The 17,576-nt window shown below is 43.8% G+C and overlaps 1 protein-coding gene and 1 long non-coding RNA gene across 2 annotated transcripts; one reads left to right on the forward strand and one right to left on the reverse strand.

The window, feature by feature from the left end:
• Positions 1–659: 659 nt before the first annotated feature.
• Positions 660–15,437, reverse strand: LOC131834795 (uncharacterized). Its single transcript, XR_009354945.1, has 3 exons — positions 14,736–15,437; positions 12,046–12,153; positions 660–1,203 (listed from the first exon to the last, which is right to left on the reverse strand). It is a non-coding gene; the product is annotated as an uncharacterized LOC131834795 (long non-coding RNA).
• Positions 13,814–16,937, forward strand: ID4 (inhibitor of DNA binding 4). The gene is made up of 3 exons (XM_059179440.1): positions 13,814–14,366; positions 14,766–14,824; positions 15,419–16,937. The coding sequence occupies exons 1-2, from the start codon at positions 13,926–13,928 to the stop codon at positions 14,808–14,810; spliced, it is 486 nt and encodes a 161-aa protein (XP_059035423.1). The 5' UTR covers positions 13,814–13,925; the 3' UTR covers positions 14,811–14,824; positions 15,419–16,937.
• Positions 16,938–17,576: the final 639 nt, after the last annotated feature.

Here is a 17,576-nt window from a genome sequence, read left to right on the forward strand (position 1 = left end):
ATCTACACTTACTCTGTTGCAATCCATGGGGTAACTAATCAGCCAACTAATGTCACTCCGTCCTTCATGTTGGGATGTCCCTGAGGATGGTGAGAATTACATATCTATATGGGAATTATTATCTATATGTGAATTACATATCTCTATGTGAATTACATATCTATATGTCTCTGAGTGCCTCGTGTGTGGTCACAGTTGAATAGATGGGCGCTCCCAGGTGCTGTCACATTATCATTGACCCCTGTCATCACCTTGTTCCTTCCCCAATTCATTTCCATTCATTTCTGCACATCTAACTCTTGAAAAATTCTATCTTCAATTATCTACATTTACTCTACAGGCTTGAGGACATCTCATATGCACAGCGTCTGGTTTTTTTGTTTGTTTGTTTGTTTGTTTTTAATGTATTGTTCTACTCACTGTTGACTAGACCAGTTATTTTTCAAAATGTGATCCTTGAATCACCACATTTGAATCACCTGAAGCAGAACGGGTTGGGGGGTATGGTTCTCAGATCTCTGTACTTAAAGCAAGGATACAGGAGATCCTTCTGCATACCAACATTTGGGATCCAGTGTTACTCTTTCAATCCCTACTGCTTCATCAATGCCATCACTTTTTTTTTTTTTTAATTTTATTTATTTGACAGAGACAGAAAGCACAAGCAGAGGGAAGAGCAGGCAGAGGTAGAGGGAGAAGCAGGCTCCCTGCTCAGCAGGGAGCCCAGTGTGGGTCACCATCCCAGGACTCTGGGATCATGACCAGAGCCAAATCAATGCCATCACTTTTGCCAGGGGTTTTTAAGATAGTGAAAGAGAGATTGATCTTACCACACCCTTAGAGTAACCTGTATTTGTAGAGTATAATTCTCTAGAACTTACTGATCAGAATACAATACATATCATGACTGTAAAGATTTAAGTCTCCAGAAGAAGTAGAAGGACCTAATACAAATTGGTAGATATTGAATGAATGACAATACAATGGATTCAAGCCTCCTCAGTTTTAAGCACCTTTGGTATTTGAAGAGATGAAAGAGTGAATGCATACACTGCCCTAAATTGTGAACTCCATGTGACGTGGTTTATAGGGAAACTGGCTATTTATTTCCCTGTTTTAATTAGAAGATGAGTCCAATGATGTGCTGTTGTATATGAGGTGAGTTGTTGCAAATCCTTTCCAACTACATAGACACTCTGCTTCCTGAAAAAAAAAAAAAAAAGTCAATAAACATGTGGAAGATAACCAGGATTTATCTGTGCAATAGGACCATGGAGTAATGAGACCAGTTTTCTTGGATGACTTATGGAAATCAGAACTGATAATAAAGACTCAGACTTTGTATTTCAAAAATACAGCCACTACATGAATATAAATGTCTTCCAAGTTATAGATGAGACTCTTGTGCTAGATAGTAATGTAGGAGGCATGCACAAAGCAAACAGGATGCATTAAAATAAGTGCTGAATCTCTTGCAAGATGAAATATTTCTATTACTGACATAGGCCAAGTACCTTCATCGCCAAGATCCCTGTTTATCTCTTTGCTGCTTGTACTAACGTGGTGTTAGGCATTTGGAAGTGAAGACTAGTGAAAACATTTTACTAAAACTATAATTGCAAAGCTAATTGGAGACTGCAAATTAAGAAGAAATGGCATGTCCAGCGATAGAAGAATGTCATGGAATCACAGAAATTTACATTTGGAAGGGACCTAGATAATCTCCACTCCAATCTTCCACCAAGATCATTATATTCTGCATTAAATATGTGAATACAGGGGCACCTGGGTGACTCAGTGTGTTAAAGCCTCTGCCTTCAGCTCAGGTCATGATCTCAGGGTCCTGGGATCGAGCCCCGCCTTGGGCTCTCTGCTCTGCCGGGAGCTGGCTTTCCTCTCTCTCTCTGCCTCCCTCTCTGCCTACTTGTGATCTCTGTCTGTCAAATAAATAAAACCTTTAAAATAAATAAATAAATATGTGAATACAGGGAAAATTCTCTGTGTTTATCTAATAAATATCTGTATCACATTCTAGCAACGCTCATTAAAACAGCTCATTCATTCAAAATACCATCTCTAATATTTTTTTTGCCTCTTTGTATTTACTTTCCTAAATGTCAGACCTGGATACTTGACCCACCCCTCATATTTTCTTTTCTATGTGATCTCTGAAAAGTTTGACCTGAGGTATTTATTTCCTCTGTTAGTGTCTAAATACTTCCCCATCACCAGTCTAAATTCTTCTGCTGACTATAAAGCAGCCTTTAATTCACATGTTGCAATCACTGGTAGAAATACAAAAATTAAATGTCCAAGAGGAAAATCCGTATTGATTTAGAGGTGTGATTTCTATTCATGACAAGGGAATGAAAACTAAACTTCAGCGTTTCCCTCCTCTGCCATATATGATCCCACCAGGAAGTTGATGCTCTATTGAGAAATGGTCTTTGGAGCGGGCTGTCCTACCTGCCCCAGCTGCCTACTCACCTCTAAAATCTGGAATTGTCCGAAAATTCAGTGACAAGAACTGAAGAGGTAAAGCTGTGGCCAACACTTCTTCACAGTTTTAAAAAAGAGTCTAGGTTTGATCAAGACCTAAAACAGGTAACACTCTATTTTTTTAGGTTATCCAAGGCAGAAGGAAGGAAGAGATCCCTTGTTATGCCTGCTGTAAAAACCTTAGCCCCATCATTTTAGTAAAATGATAACCACTCTTCCTCAGTTCAGCAGGACAGATATAAAGATGCATTAGGAACCCGGTAGCTCAGCAAATATACCATGGCAAGATGAATTTGGTTTTTGTGATTTCCTGTCCTTTCAAAAATTAAATAACGGATTTCTGACCACCCAGATTATAAAACTGCTATTTCATCAACATGTTGAACATTAATCATATTACCATCGAGACAATAAAGAATCATCCTTATACTAAAGATGTTTCTATTCCAAGACAAATTTTGCCAAAATAAACAATTATATTAGTGACATTATTATAATAAGCATTGCTAAACTTAAACCATCGAAGGGAACCTTTATACTTACTTGACTTAAATAGTTCTGGGCTTGGTTGTTCAATAAATGAATGAATTCCTGAATCTCCAAAAAAGAAACTTGATAAAAATTGTCTTCTTTACTTACTTCTTCCTTATTTACATTTTAGCCAATAGGACAGGCAGTTTATCGTTTGCTCTTGGATTACAGTGGGAGCAGGGTGACTACAGACTTCAAAAGAAAACTGGTTTGACCTCCAGGAATAAAAGGGTTTTGGGGTCAATGTGGGTGAACATAACGATTAGTTGGTATGCAGAGGGGACATAAACTCTATTGTCTAAATTGCTTGCAACTACATTTAAATTCAGATTGTAGAAGATGATTGAGCAAGAAAATAAAGAATTGGAAAAAAGGAATGAGAGGCACAGCCTAGACATGAACCATGAGCAGAGAGAGAACCAACAGTAGCAGAAGTACTGACATGATCCAACCCATGGTACACACAACAGTTCCGGCACTTACTCATGCGGCCCATATGCTCTGCTTTCTATCCCATGACATCTCCTTCTCACCATTTCCCTCCCTTGAGAAATCTCCAGCAACTTCATAATTCAAAGTCTTAGCAGCTTTCCTGGTGCTTTTTTTTTTTTTTCTTTTTTTGTTAAGTAGACCAGAACCTTTTTGAGGTATCAGCTGACCCAATGGATCCACCATGATTTGGCTCCAATGCTACCTCTTCTCAAGTCAATAAGCCAGCCACTCTCTGAATATGTGGAAACTCTGCAGGTCACCTCTGAATAGTTCCTCATCAGGATGTCATCCTGGAAGATGACGCCAGCCCAACTGAGTAGCCACTTGAGCAGTTCCCATAGGAATAAATCTCCGTATTGATCCATAAAAAGTAGTAAAAGGAAGAACTGGCCTTGCCTTAACGATGCTTTTGGTAGTTGAAGATCCATCTTGAACTACCTGCACAGTAGCCCTTCAACAGATGCAAACCACCGTGTGATACTGAGTTAAAAGAAGTGCATTGGATGTGATTGAAAATACACAGCCAATAGCTGAAAACAACTTAAAAAAAGTAAAATAGTTTGTTAAAGAAGTTATGGCATGTCCACATAATCGACCCATGCATCCCTAAATTTGATGACAAAGACAAATAACTATTGATAGGAAAATGTATCCATGCCATAGAAAGTGAAAATTAGGTTTCCAAGAAGTATGCATTGCACATCAAAAATCTTTGCTCAAGGGGCACTTGGGTGGCTCAGTGGATTAAAGCCTCTGCCTCCGGCTCAGGTCATGATCTCACTCAGGGTCCTGGGATCAAGCCCCGCATCAGGCTCTCTCTGCTCAGCAGGGAGCCTGCTTCCTCCTCTCTCTCTGCCTCCCTCTCTGCCTACTTGTGATCTCTGTCTGTCAGATAAATAAATAAAATCTTTAAAAAAAATCTTTGCTCAAGAAATAGTATCTATATTCATGGGGAAATAGGCATAACAAAATATTAAGTGTTTATTTCTAGGTGTGGGTTATTTTCCTCTTTGCCTTTCTGTGGTTTCTCAATTACCTTGCAATTTTCATATCCTTCATTATAAAATAGAAAGTGACTTGTAAATAGTTAGAGTGAAGGAATTCATGATCAACAGCTTTGTGGATGCAGAAGCCATGCGACTGGAGGAATCAGAGGTCGCAGAGAGGGAGAAAAGATAATGAAAAATGGCTTCAAAGGGAAGAGTATTATGAGTGTGGAAGAAAAGTACTAGTCAAGTGTGAAGCAATGGATGTTGAGTGTTTGGACTGAGGCAGGAAGAATGACAAGGGAGACCCCTGGTTTTCACTGCTCTAGGCTTCGGCTCCTGCCACTGCTACTACCTGGAACGCCTTCACCACTGAAGAAGTCATCTTTCAGGATCGAGCTAATGTCTCTCTGCCTCTTTCAAGCTTCTGTTGACTCAGGCTTGGGTTTTTGCCTCCATGGCGGCCCATCCATGCCTGTATGATGGCGCAGAACATGTTGTATTTCATTAACGAATTTTTAATCCGTGTGAGCCATCATCTCAACAGCAAGCTCCATGAGGGCAAGAGACTTACATTTCTTGAACAAAGTCTTATCATTAACAAATGTACAATACTTGTTTTGTAGGCTTGACTCAAGATGACTTGAATCAAAACTGTTTTGGAGAAGGACCCATTGACAGAGAGCCTCAAAAGTAAGGTTGAAGGGGCACCTGGGTGGCTCAGTGGGTTAAGCCTCTGCCTTCCACTCAGGTCGTGATCCCCTCAGCAGGGAGCCTGCTTCCCTTCGTCTTTCTCTGCCTGCCTCTTTGCCTACTTGTGATCTCTGTCTGTCAAATAAATAAATAAAATCTTAAAAAAAAAAAAAGGTAAAGGTTGAAGAGTTTGGTTTTATATAACTGATAATATAGAAATTTTAAGCAAGTATCTCTTTCAGATAGTAGGATGCTTTTCCTAGAAGAAGGATAAAAAGAAAGCATTACGAGTCTTCCAACTGTATTCACCAGAGATCAAGAGTCAGCAGCTCTGGAAAGACTGTTGATGGACAATGTGGGAAGGTGCCAAACTTGCCCACTTAATACTCTGCTAAAGGGCAAGCTCATTTTATGTAGTACAAGTTGTAGATTCCTGATAAAGACAGCACAGTGGGTTGATGACCAATGTTAAAGCATTTTTAACAAGTTACTTGGATATCCTAGAACTCCAACCTAATTATTCCCCAAAGCCTCAAAGACAATATACGTAGCATCCGACAGTGTCACAGGAATTGCCTTAATTTTCCTGATAACATGTGTCTTGCCCATTTTTTAGAACCTAATGCAAACAAAGAGAAACATACATTGATATTGACTTAATGTTTTGACCATGATAAGTGGGGTTCCTCAGATCAAGTAGTATTATCTAATGTTTTATCAAATGTTTAGATTATTCTGTCATAGACTTTCAAGAAAAAATATTTCATTCCAGCTCTTAGTCTTTAAAGATTATAAATATCCTTTAATTCTGTTCAAGGGAAAGTAGTTCTAACTATAATCCTTCCCAAAGGGATGGCTTTGTTTAAACTGGACGATTTTCACATACTATCACCAATGCTGATAAAGTTCGGAGTTAACCCAGTCCCTTTTTCCTTTAATTCTGCATCTTGAATTCCTTTATTGTCATGTTGCATGTGTTTTGCTAATAGAAAAATGTACGGGTTTGATTATTTCACATAGAAGCAGGTTTTCATCTGTTCATCTACTTTCCAGAGCCATCTTGCCCTGCAGGTACACAGTTCATGGACATCGTGAGCCACCCAAAGACAATGACAACTGTGTGAGATCTGCAAAAAATGTCTCAAAAATTCCTCTTCAGGGAAAAAAACTGCAACTGTTTCTTGAACACTGTATCCATTCTTAGGAACCATGACCTAGATATCAATAAGAGGGGGAAGTTCTCTTCAGCAAAGGCAGATTTACTGTGTGACCAGTTCACCTTCAGCATTCAGATCCAAGATGTGAAGCAAATTATGCTTTAATTAGCATCTTTCCTTGGAGGAGTTAAAGTACATCTCATGGTGCTTTTTCTAGACTGGGGGGTGTTATTTGGCATTCATGGTAAAAGAAAGGGAAATGTAGCTGAAAGCCTTCATTGGTGGAATGCTGGCTCCAGCTTGTGCTGTGAGTAGAAGAGATCTGAGCAGCCACTTCCCTTGTGGTATTGCTGGAAACAGGTAGTGGATGGATACAAGCCAGTATTTTTTGGACAAAAGTTTTCATAGGTTGTATCTATTTTGGAGAGAGAGAGAGCAGGAGCAGGAAGGGGGCAGAAACAGAGGGGGCATCTCAAGCACTCTCTGTTGAGTGTGCAGTGGGAGGCGGGGCTAGCTCTGATCCTGGAGATCCTGACCTGAGCAGAAACCAAGATGCTTCACCGACTGAGCCACCCAGGCACCCCCATTAGGATGAATTTTAAATAATACACACATACATGCATACATTCTTGCCTTGAATTTCTCCCCTAAAGGATAATGATGAGCTAAAGCAAGAACTTGTTTTCCTTGGCACCTTTTAAACCATTCAACCTATTGCAAGCCCCTTTCAATAATGGCACAGACTTTGGGGGACACTGAGTATCTTTGACACACAAGTCTACTGCCTCCTATTGTTCACTTACTGCTCTGCTTCTGGGGTGCGCAATGCAGCTACTCCTCACTCCATCCTTACAAATGTCTCCTCTTGCCAGATGAAGAGGTTGAGGCCATAGGATTTTAGAGGCAAAACTAGGATACTAGCTGGGATTTTTTTCCTCCCTGTTCTGGAAGCGAATGCCTTTCGTTCTGATAGAGTGTTTATTTTCTTGAGACAGAAAGGGTAAAGGGGAGAAATGGCAAGCCGTCCTCAACACAGAATGACGGAACTTCTTGTCTCCCCATCCAGCATGTGTGGATACCCCCAGGCAGCTGCTAATATGGGGTACCTGAGGCAGCAGAGGCTACAGCTGGGATGAAGCACAGAGATGAGGGTCCAGAGCATAGCTTTCATTCCACACAAGGCATAAGTATTTCCAATAATCAGGTGGAGTCCTCCTCAGATCCTCAAATCCATGCCCCATGAGAACAACACAAAACAAGGAGGAGTGGATGTGCTTTTAGCAAAGCCCATTTCCAGCAGGTGATTGACTATGTTAATGGATCCCCATGACAGCTGAAATATTCAAGCATACATGTCTGATGCCTGCTTTGGAGGGCATCTCACTAGCATTCAGCTAATGCTATAATCCCTGATTGACAGCACTATGATACAGAGTTTAAGAGAGAGAGAGAAAGAGAGAGAGAAATGATAAAATACCCATCTACAGAAGTTAAAGGACAAACTGATGGATTCGTGGAAGAAGCTCTTCTGAGATCCAAATATTAATTTTAAAAATTAATACTTTTTAAAAGCTTTATGGAGATACAATTGCCATAGCACATAAAATGATACACAATATCAATACATCTATATGTAGACATATATTTTGCACAACCTGATACATTTTGATGTTACCATTACCACAATGCACATAGTAAATGTACCCATCATTCTTGTGTCCCATCATGGCCCTTGGATATATTATTTTACTTCTCTTGGATAGACACCTCGCAGTAGAAATATGGTACGCTATGTGGTGTGCATATGTTCAACCGTTTAAGAAACTGCCAAACAGTTTTCCAAAGTGGTTTTTCTCATTTTATATCCCTGTAAAACACCTGGAAAACTCCAGGTGTTATACAACCTCACCAATAGTTAGTGTGGTTAATCTTTTTAATTTTAGTTGTTCTGACAGTTGTGTAGTATTATCTCATTATAGCTTTGAAATGAACCTCAAATGACGAGTGATACTGAGCATCTTTTCCTGTGCTCCTTTGTCACTTGTATACCTTACTTAGCAGACTGTCTGGTCAGCTTTTTTGTCCACATTTGAATTGGATTGTTTGTTCTCTTATTATTGAGTTTGAGAGATCTTTATACCTTCTTGGTAGATGCTCTTGATAGATTTTGGATACAAGCCCTTTTCAAAGACATTCACAAACTGCTTTTAATATCCATATGGAAATGCAACATATATCCAGAATAGCCAAACAACTTTGAAATGAAGAACAACAAAGCAGACAGATACATCAACACTCCCTCATGTCAAGACTTACTATAAAGCTATAGTAATCAAGACAGTATGGTATAAAAACAGACAAGTAGAACCCATGAAACAAAATTCAGAGGCCAGACATAGAACCACAGATACACATACCGCCAATTTTTGACAAAGGTGCAAAGCCAGGAAAAGGACAGACGTTTCAACAGAGGGTGATGGAACTATGGGACACACATAAGCAAAAATAGAAACTTCAGTTCATAACTTGAACCACATACAAAAATCACCACAAAATGGATCACAGACCTAAACCTAAAACCTAAAGCCAGCATTGGCTACATAATTTGTGCCCCCAGTGCAAGTGAAAACATGGGGCCCCTTGTTCAAAAATTACTGAGATTTTCAAGATGGTAACATCAGAGCATGAAACCAATGAGATCCTTCTAAGCTTGGGACCCTATGTGGCTGCATAAGTTGGGTCCCCATAAAACCAACCCGGTCTAAAAATTATAAAACATCTAGAAGAAAACATAGGAGGAAAACCTTTGTTTTCTTGGCTTATGCAAAGATTTCTTAGATATAATCCCAAAAGCATGCTTCGTTAAAGAACAAATTGATAAAAATGAACATCATCAAAATTAAAAACGTGTGCTCTCATAGATGGTTAAGTGAACGAGAAGACAATCCACACACTGAGAAATAATATTTGCCAAAAATAATAATAAATTTTAACATGCATTAAGTGCCAGATACTGTTCTAAGAATTTTATATGTAAAAACACATTATAAAGCAGATACAATTTTTATCCTCATTTCATATAAGAAAGGCACAGGAAATTAAACATCTAGTTTAATGATATAAAACTACTAAACCAAGGAGCCAAAACTGGAGCCCAGACATTCTGACTTTTTTTTTAAAAATTTTTATTTATTTATTAGAGAGAGTGAGGAAGAGAGAGAGAGAGAGAGCATGGGTGGGGAAGGGGCAGCAAGAGAAGCAGCAGCAGACTCCCCACTGAGCTGGGAGGCCAACATGGGGCTTGATCCCAGGATTCTGGGATCATGACCTGAGCCAAAATTGGACGCCTAACCAACTGAGCCACAGAGATGTTCTGACTTTCAAGCCCACATTCTTGGGGCACATGGGTGGCTCAGTCAGTTGGGCATCTGCCTTCAGCACAGGTCGTGATCCCAGGATCTTAGGATTGAGCCCGGTGTTGGGTCAGTGGGGGGGAGGGGGTGTCCCTGCGCAGCAGGGAGTCTGGTTCCCCTTCTTCTACTGCCCCTCACCCTGCTCCTGTGCACTCACTCTCACTCTCTCTCTGTCTCTTTCGTTCTCTCTCTCTCAAATAAATAAATCGAATCTTTAAAAAAAAAAAAAAGGCCTATACTCTTTATGTCTCCTAAGATAAAAAGAAATGACACCTCTTTCTTCTCCACATCAGCTCCTTCTTATTTCAACAGACCACCTTGCAAAACTCCTGAAGTAGGCATTTTTGCTGGCCACGTCTGCTTGGCTATGTTCAATATATAATGTCCCCTTCTTATAAGACTTTTCCCAAGACTAAGCAAATCAAAAGGTTATCAGTGCTTCCGGGACTGGAATCAGCAAGCCAAGGGTAGCACAAGTAATTCTGTAACTCTGTGTGCCAGATAGAGCAGCCTTGAGTATGAACTGCCACATTGCCCAATGCACTCTTTCAGAGCAAGGGACGCTCCTGCAGCAGGGTACATGCTGGTTCCTTGAGCCTGGAAAGAATGCCTGTGCCTCCTTCCAGTGACCATTTACATCTAGAGAGGCACCAAGGCATGGGAACGCTCCTGTTTATCTGTGTGTCTGAGCCCACCCACTGCTTCCCTGCAAGCTGTGGGGAAAGAAGTATCAAGTCCTAAAAAGGCATTTGGACTGAATAGCACAATATGCTTGGATACCCTTGCTTCATGTAAACACAGGGTGATTGTGAATTCTAAGAGCCTGGGTGTTTCAGTTCAGCAAGGCTCTGATTAGCGTCTAGAATGCATCCCAAGAAAGAGCTGCAGAACTCTTTGTCTGGAGGAAGGGTGTACACATGACTCAGGTCACCAGGACTCCCTAGCAATTTTCCTATGACTATTTCATCCCAGGGTCCCTCTGAGGAACATTTTGGGAGCCTCTAGCACTTTCATGGCAAAGGGCTTTTGGCTAGCTAGCCCATCTTATTTTTACAAGTGCCAGCGAAGCATTTTGATGTAAAAGGAAGAATTGTGGGAAACTAGGATTCCTTCCCTGTCCCGATAGAAATTCTGTAGTTTGCAAGGTTTTCCCAAGAGCTAGTCATTGCTGAGTAAACTCCAATTTGAACGATCAGTGCTGGGAGTCTGTGACTTCAGCTTTGACGTCATGCAAGTGACTGTTGTCTAAGAATCAAAACATCCATGGCTTAGCCCCTAAGCTCCCAGGTTTCGGAGGCCAAAAAGCACAGGATTCCATACTTTATTTCCACCGTACAATGTTTTCCTAGCCTTTAACCGATTAATATCTTTCAGCTTTCAAAACGAGGAATATAATATCTGCCTCTGCCCATTCTGCTGGTGGGATTTGGGGGATCACATTTTTCCTGGGTGTTCTTGATCATGTGACCAGGGTACATTCCTTTGAACGTAGGCTCCACAGTAACCCTGCTCTTCTGACTTGAAGCCAGTCACACAGAGCCACTGTAACAAAACCTGAAACACTGGTATTTGGCACTTGTCACGCCCAGGGTACGGCTCTCTGAGATTTAGCAAAGTCCAACGAGGTGGATAGGTTTGTTTCTTGGTGTCACATATTTAAAACTTACATTTTTAAAGTAAATCAACTCGGGATCTGCAACGTTTTAAAATAAGCGTCTCCCAGCTATATTAGCATAGTTCAATTTCGCCAGAGAAAAATCTAAGGTTTTAAATGTTGGAGCAGCTTTTAAACTCTAGCAAAGAAAAAAAAAATCAATGGAACAGAAACATCTGTACATATCTCCGCTTATGATTATCCTCTGTGATGAAATGACAACTCCACCAGAGTAGATTCATGCCCTCCAGTGCTCCTTGACCCACCTTTCTCTCTAAAATGAAAATGTTCTGTTTATCTATACTAATTTAAGAATATATAAAATTATGTCTATATTTAGAAGAAAGTCTTCTTTGACGTTTTATAGTTCCCCTTTTCTTGGTAAGTGTCCACATAGACCATCAAAGTACCCACGTAGGTAAGTGAGACTGTCCCTTGTTTCCAAACAATCATTAGAGGCAGTAATGTGCAAGGATTAGCGGAGAGGAGCATTGTTGCATCTTCCTGGGAAACTAGCATTAAATAGTTACTCCTCATTTCATCAGGAAAAAGGGATGTGCTCTGGGGAACTAGCAGTGCAATAGTTATAAAATACCCACGTGGTTACACAGAGTACCTACCGGCCTCGTGCAGTGCAGGTATGTCAGTGCTGGGCAGGGAGGGAGAGAGCTTCCTTGCAGAGAGTAGACTGGGCAGAGGTGAGATTCGTATCTCTTTCTCTTAATGATCTACAAAAATGAAGGCACCAATCTATATCACGTACACAAATGAAAATTTGAGACCAGAGAGTCTTTATGCTCATTTCTCCACCAAAGGACTCAATTTTCCTTGATGAGTATACACAGGGTCCTATCAAAGTTCATTGGGCAATTTTGTTTGAACCTTCTAGGACAGCTTTTCTATTAGAAACCCCAGAAACGTCCTTAATTAACAGACTTTTCTGCAGGGTGTGGCCCAAGCAGGACTCCAGGAACTGGAAGTGTGAATTTTAATGCTTTGCTGGAAAAGGAGACTCTGGACGTTCTTAGCATCTTATTTAAAGCGGGGTACGGCTGACTAACACGTGAGGCGGTGCGTTAACGGCCTACATTAAGTTACAGGTATGAATTTAACATAAAACGGAATAATATGATATGTCATGGTGGAATTTTAAATAGTCCGTGCCCATGCATTTTTAATATTTACGTGCCCTCATTTAATGCTTTGAGGCAACTGCCTTTTTCTGGAGCCCATTTGTGCATCTAGATGGGTGAAAAGAAAAACCCCACGACGTTTGGCTCTTCACCAGTTATCTGCGTTCAGCACTCTTTTTTGCTTGTTTGTTTTGGTTTTTTTGTTTGTTTTTCTTTTTCTTTTTCTTTTTTTTTTTTTTTTTTTTTTGGCTAAGCTTTAACCTTTTTAAAAAAGAAAACGGAACGGCTGCACGTTCCATTCATCATTACGGTTTCGGTGATTGTGAAAAGGCGAATAACGAAACGGAAAGGGAAAAGGCAGAAGGAACGAACGTGCCTTCCCGAACAGCGTCCTTCTTAAGGCGCTGGAATCCCCGGGCTGGAGCGGTGGGTGGCGGAGGGTCCCCGGTCGCCGCGCGGGGATCCTCGAGCAGGGCCCAGCGCTCCCTCCGCCGCCTAAGCCGGGGGAGAGTGAATTCCAGCCGCACATTCCCGCAGTTCTTCGCAGGAACTTCTCCCTCTCTCTCCCCCTCCCCAGGGCACACAGCAGCCCGGCCCGACTCCCACTCGGCTCTCTTTTCTCAGAGCCCCGACCCACAGCGTTGACGGAATGGAGTGTCCTTCCCATTGGCCCGAGCGTCCTTCCCTGAGGTGGCACCGTCGCCCGATTGGCTGGCCACTCCCGACCCCCCCGCCCACCCGGCCGCTCGGGTTGCCCGGCTCCCCGCCCCCCAGCGCCGCCCGGAGCCTCCGCCCGCGCCGTCTCCCTCCGCGCACCCGCCCGCGCGCCCAGCCCCGCTCCGCTCGGCTCGCGCGGCGACCCTGCCGGCGTGCTGGCCCCGCCCCCGGGACGCGCGGCTCCATAAATACAGCTGCGCGGCTGGCGGGGCGAGAGCGTAGAGCAGGCGCGCTTGGGAGTCGGGCTGGCCGTGGGGGAGCCTCCGGGTCCGGGAGCGCAGCGGTGGCGGCGGCGGCGGCGGCGGCGGCGGCGGCGGGAGCGGCCGGGCTGTAGTCGGAGCTCCGAAGGGAGTGACGAGGGAACCCGGTGGGCTGCTTTCCTTCCGCCGCTCTTGATTATTCTTGCCTTTTGGTCCCGGCCGAGTGTCGCCCGCGGAACAGAGATTCCCCTCGCCAAACCCGGAGCGACCCTGCCGGCAGTTCGTGGGCGCGGGATCGCCGGGAGCTTCGCGGTGCCCCGAGCGCGGACCGAGCGCGCCGGGCGCGAAGGCAAGGGGCGCGGAGCCGGCCGCGGGCGGGGGGCCCGGAGCTTGCCTGCCTCCCTCGCTCGCCCCAGCGGGTCCGCTCGCGCAGGGCGCAGGGCGCGCGCGATGAAGGCGGTGAGCCCGGTGCGCCCCTCGGGCCGCAAGGCGCCGTCGGGCTGCGGCGGTGGGGAGCTGGCTCTGCGCTGCCTGGCCGAGCACGGCCACAGCCTGGGTGGCTCGGCGGCCGCGGCGGCCGCGGCGGCGGCAGCGCGCTGCAAGGCGGCGGAGGCGGCGGCCGACGAGCCGGCGCTGTGCCTGCAGTGCGATATGAACGACTGCTACAGCCGCCTGCGGAGGCTGGTGCCCACCATCCCGCCCAACAAGAAAGTCAGCAAAGTGGAGATCCTGCAGCACGTTATCGACTACATCCTGGACCTGCAGCTGGCGCTGGAGACGCACCCGGCTCTGCTGAGGCAGCCGCCACCGCCGGCGCCACCGCACCACCCAGCCGGGACCTGTCCCGCAGCGCCGCCGCGGACCCCGCTCACGGCGCTCAACACCGACCCGGTGAGAGGCCGGACGCCGGCCCCGGGCGGACGCGACGGGGGATCGGGAGGGCGGCGGCCGGGCTGGGGGGCGGACGCGGGCGCTCCCCTTCCAACGGGAGGGGCGGCGGAGAAATGACAGCACCCCCCTCCTCCTCCGGGCGCCCGGGGCCACCGGCTGCGGGCTCCTCGCGGCGAGCGCAGGTCGGGGGACCGCGCGGAGCGGGACTGGGGCTCTGCGCATCCTGGGCTGTCAAGTCTAGCCTGCGCCTGGGGTGGGGTTGGGGGAGTCCCCCAGGGCTGCAGGCTGGGGTGGGGGTGCCGGCGCGCCTGCCTGGTTTTCAAGAACGAATCCAGGACCGTGCCGAGCGCGACGCTGGTGCCTGCTAACCTTTGCATTGGTGTTTCGTTGCTGTTCCAGGCCGGCGCGGTGAACAAGCAGGGCGACAGCATTCTGTGCCGCTGAGCCGCGCTGTCCAGGTGAGCGCGCGTTTCCCTTCTGCCCGCGGCGGATCACCGGAGACGCCCGTCCCCAGGGGCTTCCGGTGCCAGGCACCGCAGTATTCTGTGCCCCTAAGCATTTCTGAGGGCAGACCCCAATGAGGTGGACACCCCCTCTCCGTGCCACCGTACTTCGCTTTTAGTAATTGGGGGTTTACTCTAAATGGAGACGTGTCACCAGCTCCTGTCCCCGTTGTCCCCGCCACGCCACCCTCGTGCCTCGTCTATGACCAGTCGGCTCTAACAGCCTTTCTCCCCGCCGAGGGAGGGCACCCTCGTGGGCGTGGAAACTGCAACCCGATGTGCCAACCTGCAACCCACACCCCCCCCCCCGCCGTCTGACACCCACAAAGTGGAGTGCGGGTAGGGCCTGAGAGTGGATCCCCAGTCCGGGCTTCCCGGGGGCCAGCAGCTGCCTGCAGGTCGCCTGGCCAGCCTCGGGCTGCGGGTGTTGTCTGACCTGGTGGTTTGTTTTGGGTTGTTGATCAAGCATGTCTTGAGTTTGGTCGGTGGCGCCAGCTAGTCTACAGCGGGAAGGTTCACACACCCCCTCTATTCATTCCTCTTCCACAGGTGTGCGGCCGCCTGAGCCCGAGCCAGGAGCACTAGAAAGGGAGGGGGAAAGAGCAGAAGTTAGAGAAAAAGCCAGCCGAGGAGAGGAGGAAAAAAAAAAAAAATCAGCAAATCCTAGAAACGTTTCATTCGTCATTCCAAGAGAGAGAGAGGGGGAGGAAGAAAAATAGAACTTCCATCTTTTTTTTTTTTTGCACGTTCATAAACATTCTGCATATGTATTCTCTTTTGTCTCTTCATTTATAACCGCTGTGAAATGTACATTTCTGTGTTTTTGGAGATGCAGTTAAACTTTTAAGCTTAAGTGTGACAGGACTGATAAATAGATCAAGAGTAAATCAACTTTAGATGCCTACTTTGTGACCAAGGAGCTCAATTTTTGTTTTGAAGCTTTACTAATATAAAAGAGCATTGTAGATAATTTTTTTTTACATCTATTGTTTAAAATAGATGATTATAACGGGGCAGGGAACTTTCTTTTCCCTGCAAGAATGTTACATATTGTATAGATGAGTGACATTTCATACCATGTATATATAGAGATGTTCTATAAGTGTGAGAAAGTATATGCTTTAATAGAATACTGTAATTATAAGATATTTTTAATTAAATATTTTTTGTAAATATTATGCGTGTGTTTTTTTTTTAATCTATGGGAATATTTCTTTTGGAAAATTATTTTTCAGCTCCATTACAGAGCTCTCGATATCTTGAATGTCTTTTCTGTTTGGCCTAGCTTTTAATTTGTTTTCGTTTTATCCAGTGTTGTGTAGACTCGGAAGTAATCGTTATAGCTAGTGGTCCTGCATGACTGCATGAGATGCTTAATCACAAAATAAACTTGTTCTGAGTCCATTCAAATGTGTTTTCTTTAACCTAGATTGAAATCTTTGTATTTGAAGCATACATGTTGGAAATATCCTTTATCAGTTTTTTAAGTACAGGGTTTGATAGTGTAATATATAAAGAGTTAAGTGTCTGCCTTTTTGTTTTTTAACTGAGGTCTAAATGGATTCTGAATGGTTTTGCATATGGGATGGGGAAATGCTTGGATCCTTAAGGAGTTTATGAAATCTACTGTTTTATCAAAGTGAAAAAAAAAATGCTTATCATTCTTCATTTTACACTGAGGCTTAATGTCACTACGTTTCATGTCTGTACAGATTATTTAAATCATAGAAATGAAAAATGTTCTCTGCTTGCTACCAAAGGACAAACTCTTGGAAATGAACACTTTCTGCTTTCTTTCCTCCAAAGAATATTAATAGGCAACAGTGGGAGAAAAAAAAAAAAAAAAACAAGGCATAATGGCAAATCCTTCAAGCAGGGATAAAAGTCGATCTTCAAACATTAACTTAAGTAGACCAAAAATTCTGATGACCGCATCTAGATTATTTTTTTATAAAAATGATTTTCACTATAGCTATGTTAGTTACTGCTAAACCTACTGTCCAATCTCTTGTGATGTGTAACTTTTACATGTGAATATTAAAGTAGATTAATCTGTCTTGTACTGTGATTTCTGGTCTCGTTTCTTCAAAACCCTTTACTTATTTTTTTAAGCTTTTCTTTTCTCTTTAACGAAGTTAATATTTTCCAGGTTGGATAGGACCATCAGGGCCTGTGAACATCACACATTGAATGTGGTCAGTACTTTGCACACCAGTTAGATGGAATTTTTAGAGTTAGAGAGAATTAAGTAGGATTTAATTGGGTGCTTTGTAAATAGTCAACTGTGTGTGTAACGTGGTCTGTTTGATTTTTAAAAGAAAAGGATTTGTTTCAGATTATACAAGAATGAAAGTATTATAGACCCAAGGGACATTTTATGAGGTCAAAGTCAAATATTTATATGAATATGAAATCTCGTGGTCCTTAATAGTCCCTTTAAGTGGCAGCTATGAACATAACAAAGTTAATGCTAGAAGGTTCAATTAAATCGAAAGGCTTAAAAATCTGTCCTATCCCCAGCATGTTGTCCCCCCCCAGCTTTGACATTTCATTGGTCTTTGGTATTTTTAGAATTTGATATATTTGATGTTGAGCCTTATAAAGTCAAAGGACTGCTTGTTTAGATGAGGTTTATTTTTATTTTTGGTATTATTCATTCTCGTCACACATCAAGAAGAAAACAGGAAAACACTGCTGGAATTCCAAA

Source organism: Mustela lutreola, chromosome 6 (assembly GCF_030435805.1).
Source record: "Mustela lutreola isolate mMusLut2 chromosome 6, mMusLut2.pri, whole genome shotgun sequence".
Taxonomy (NCBI): domain Eukaryota; kingdom Metazoa; phylum Chordata; class Mammalia; order Carnivora; family Mustelidae; genus Mustela; species Mustela lutreola.

Excerpts from the sequence above, each read along its gene's own strand:
- ID4 (XM_059179440.1), top strand. The coding sequence starts at position 13,926 with ATGAAGGCGGTGAGCCCGGTGCGCCCCTCGGGCCGCAAGGCGCCGTCG. Across the intron at positions 14,367-14,765 it reads CGGCGCTCAACACCGACCCG|GCCGGCGCGGTGAACAAGCA; the intron begins GTGAGAGGCCGG and ends TTGCTGTTCCAG.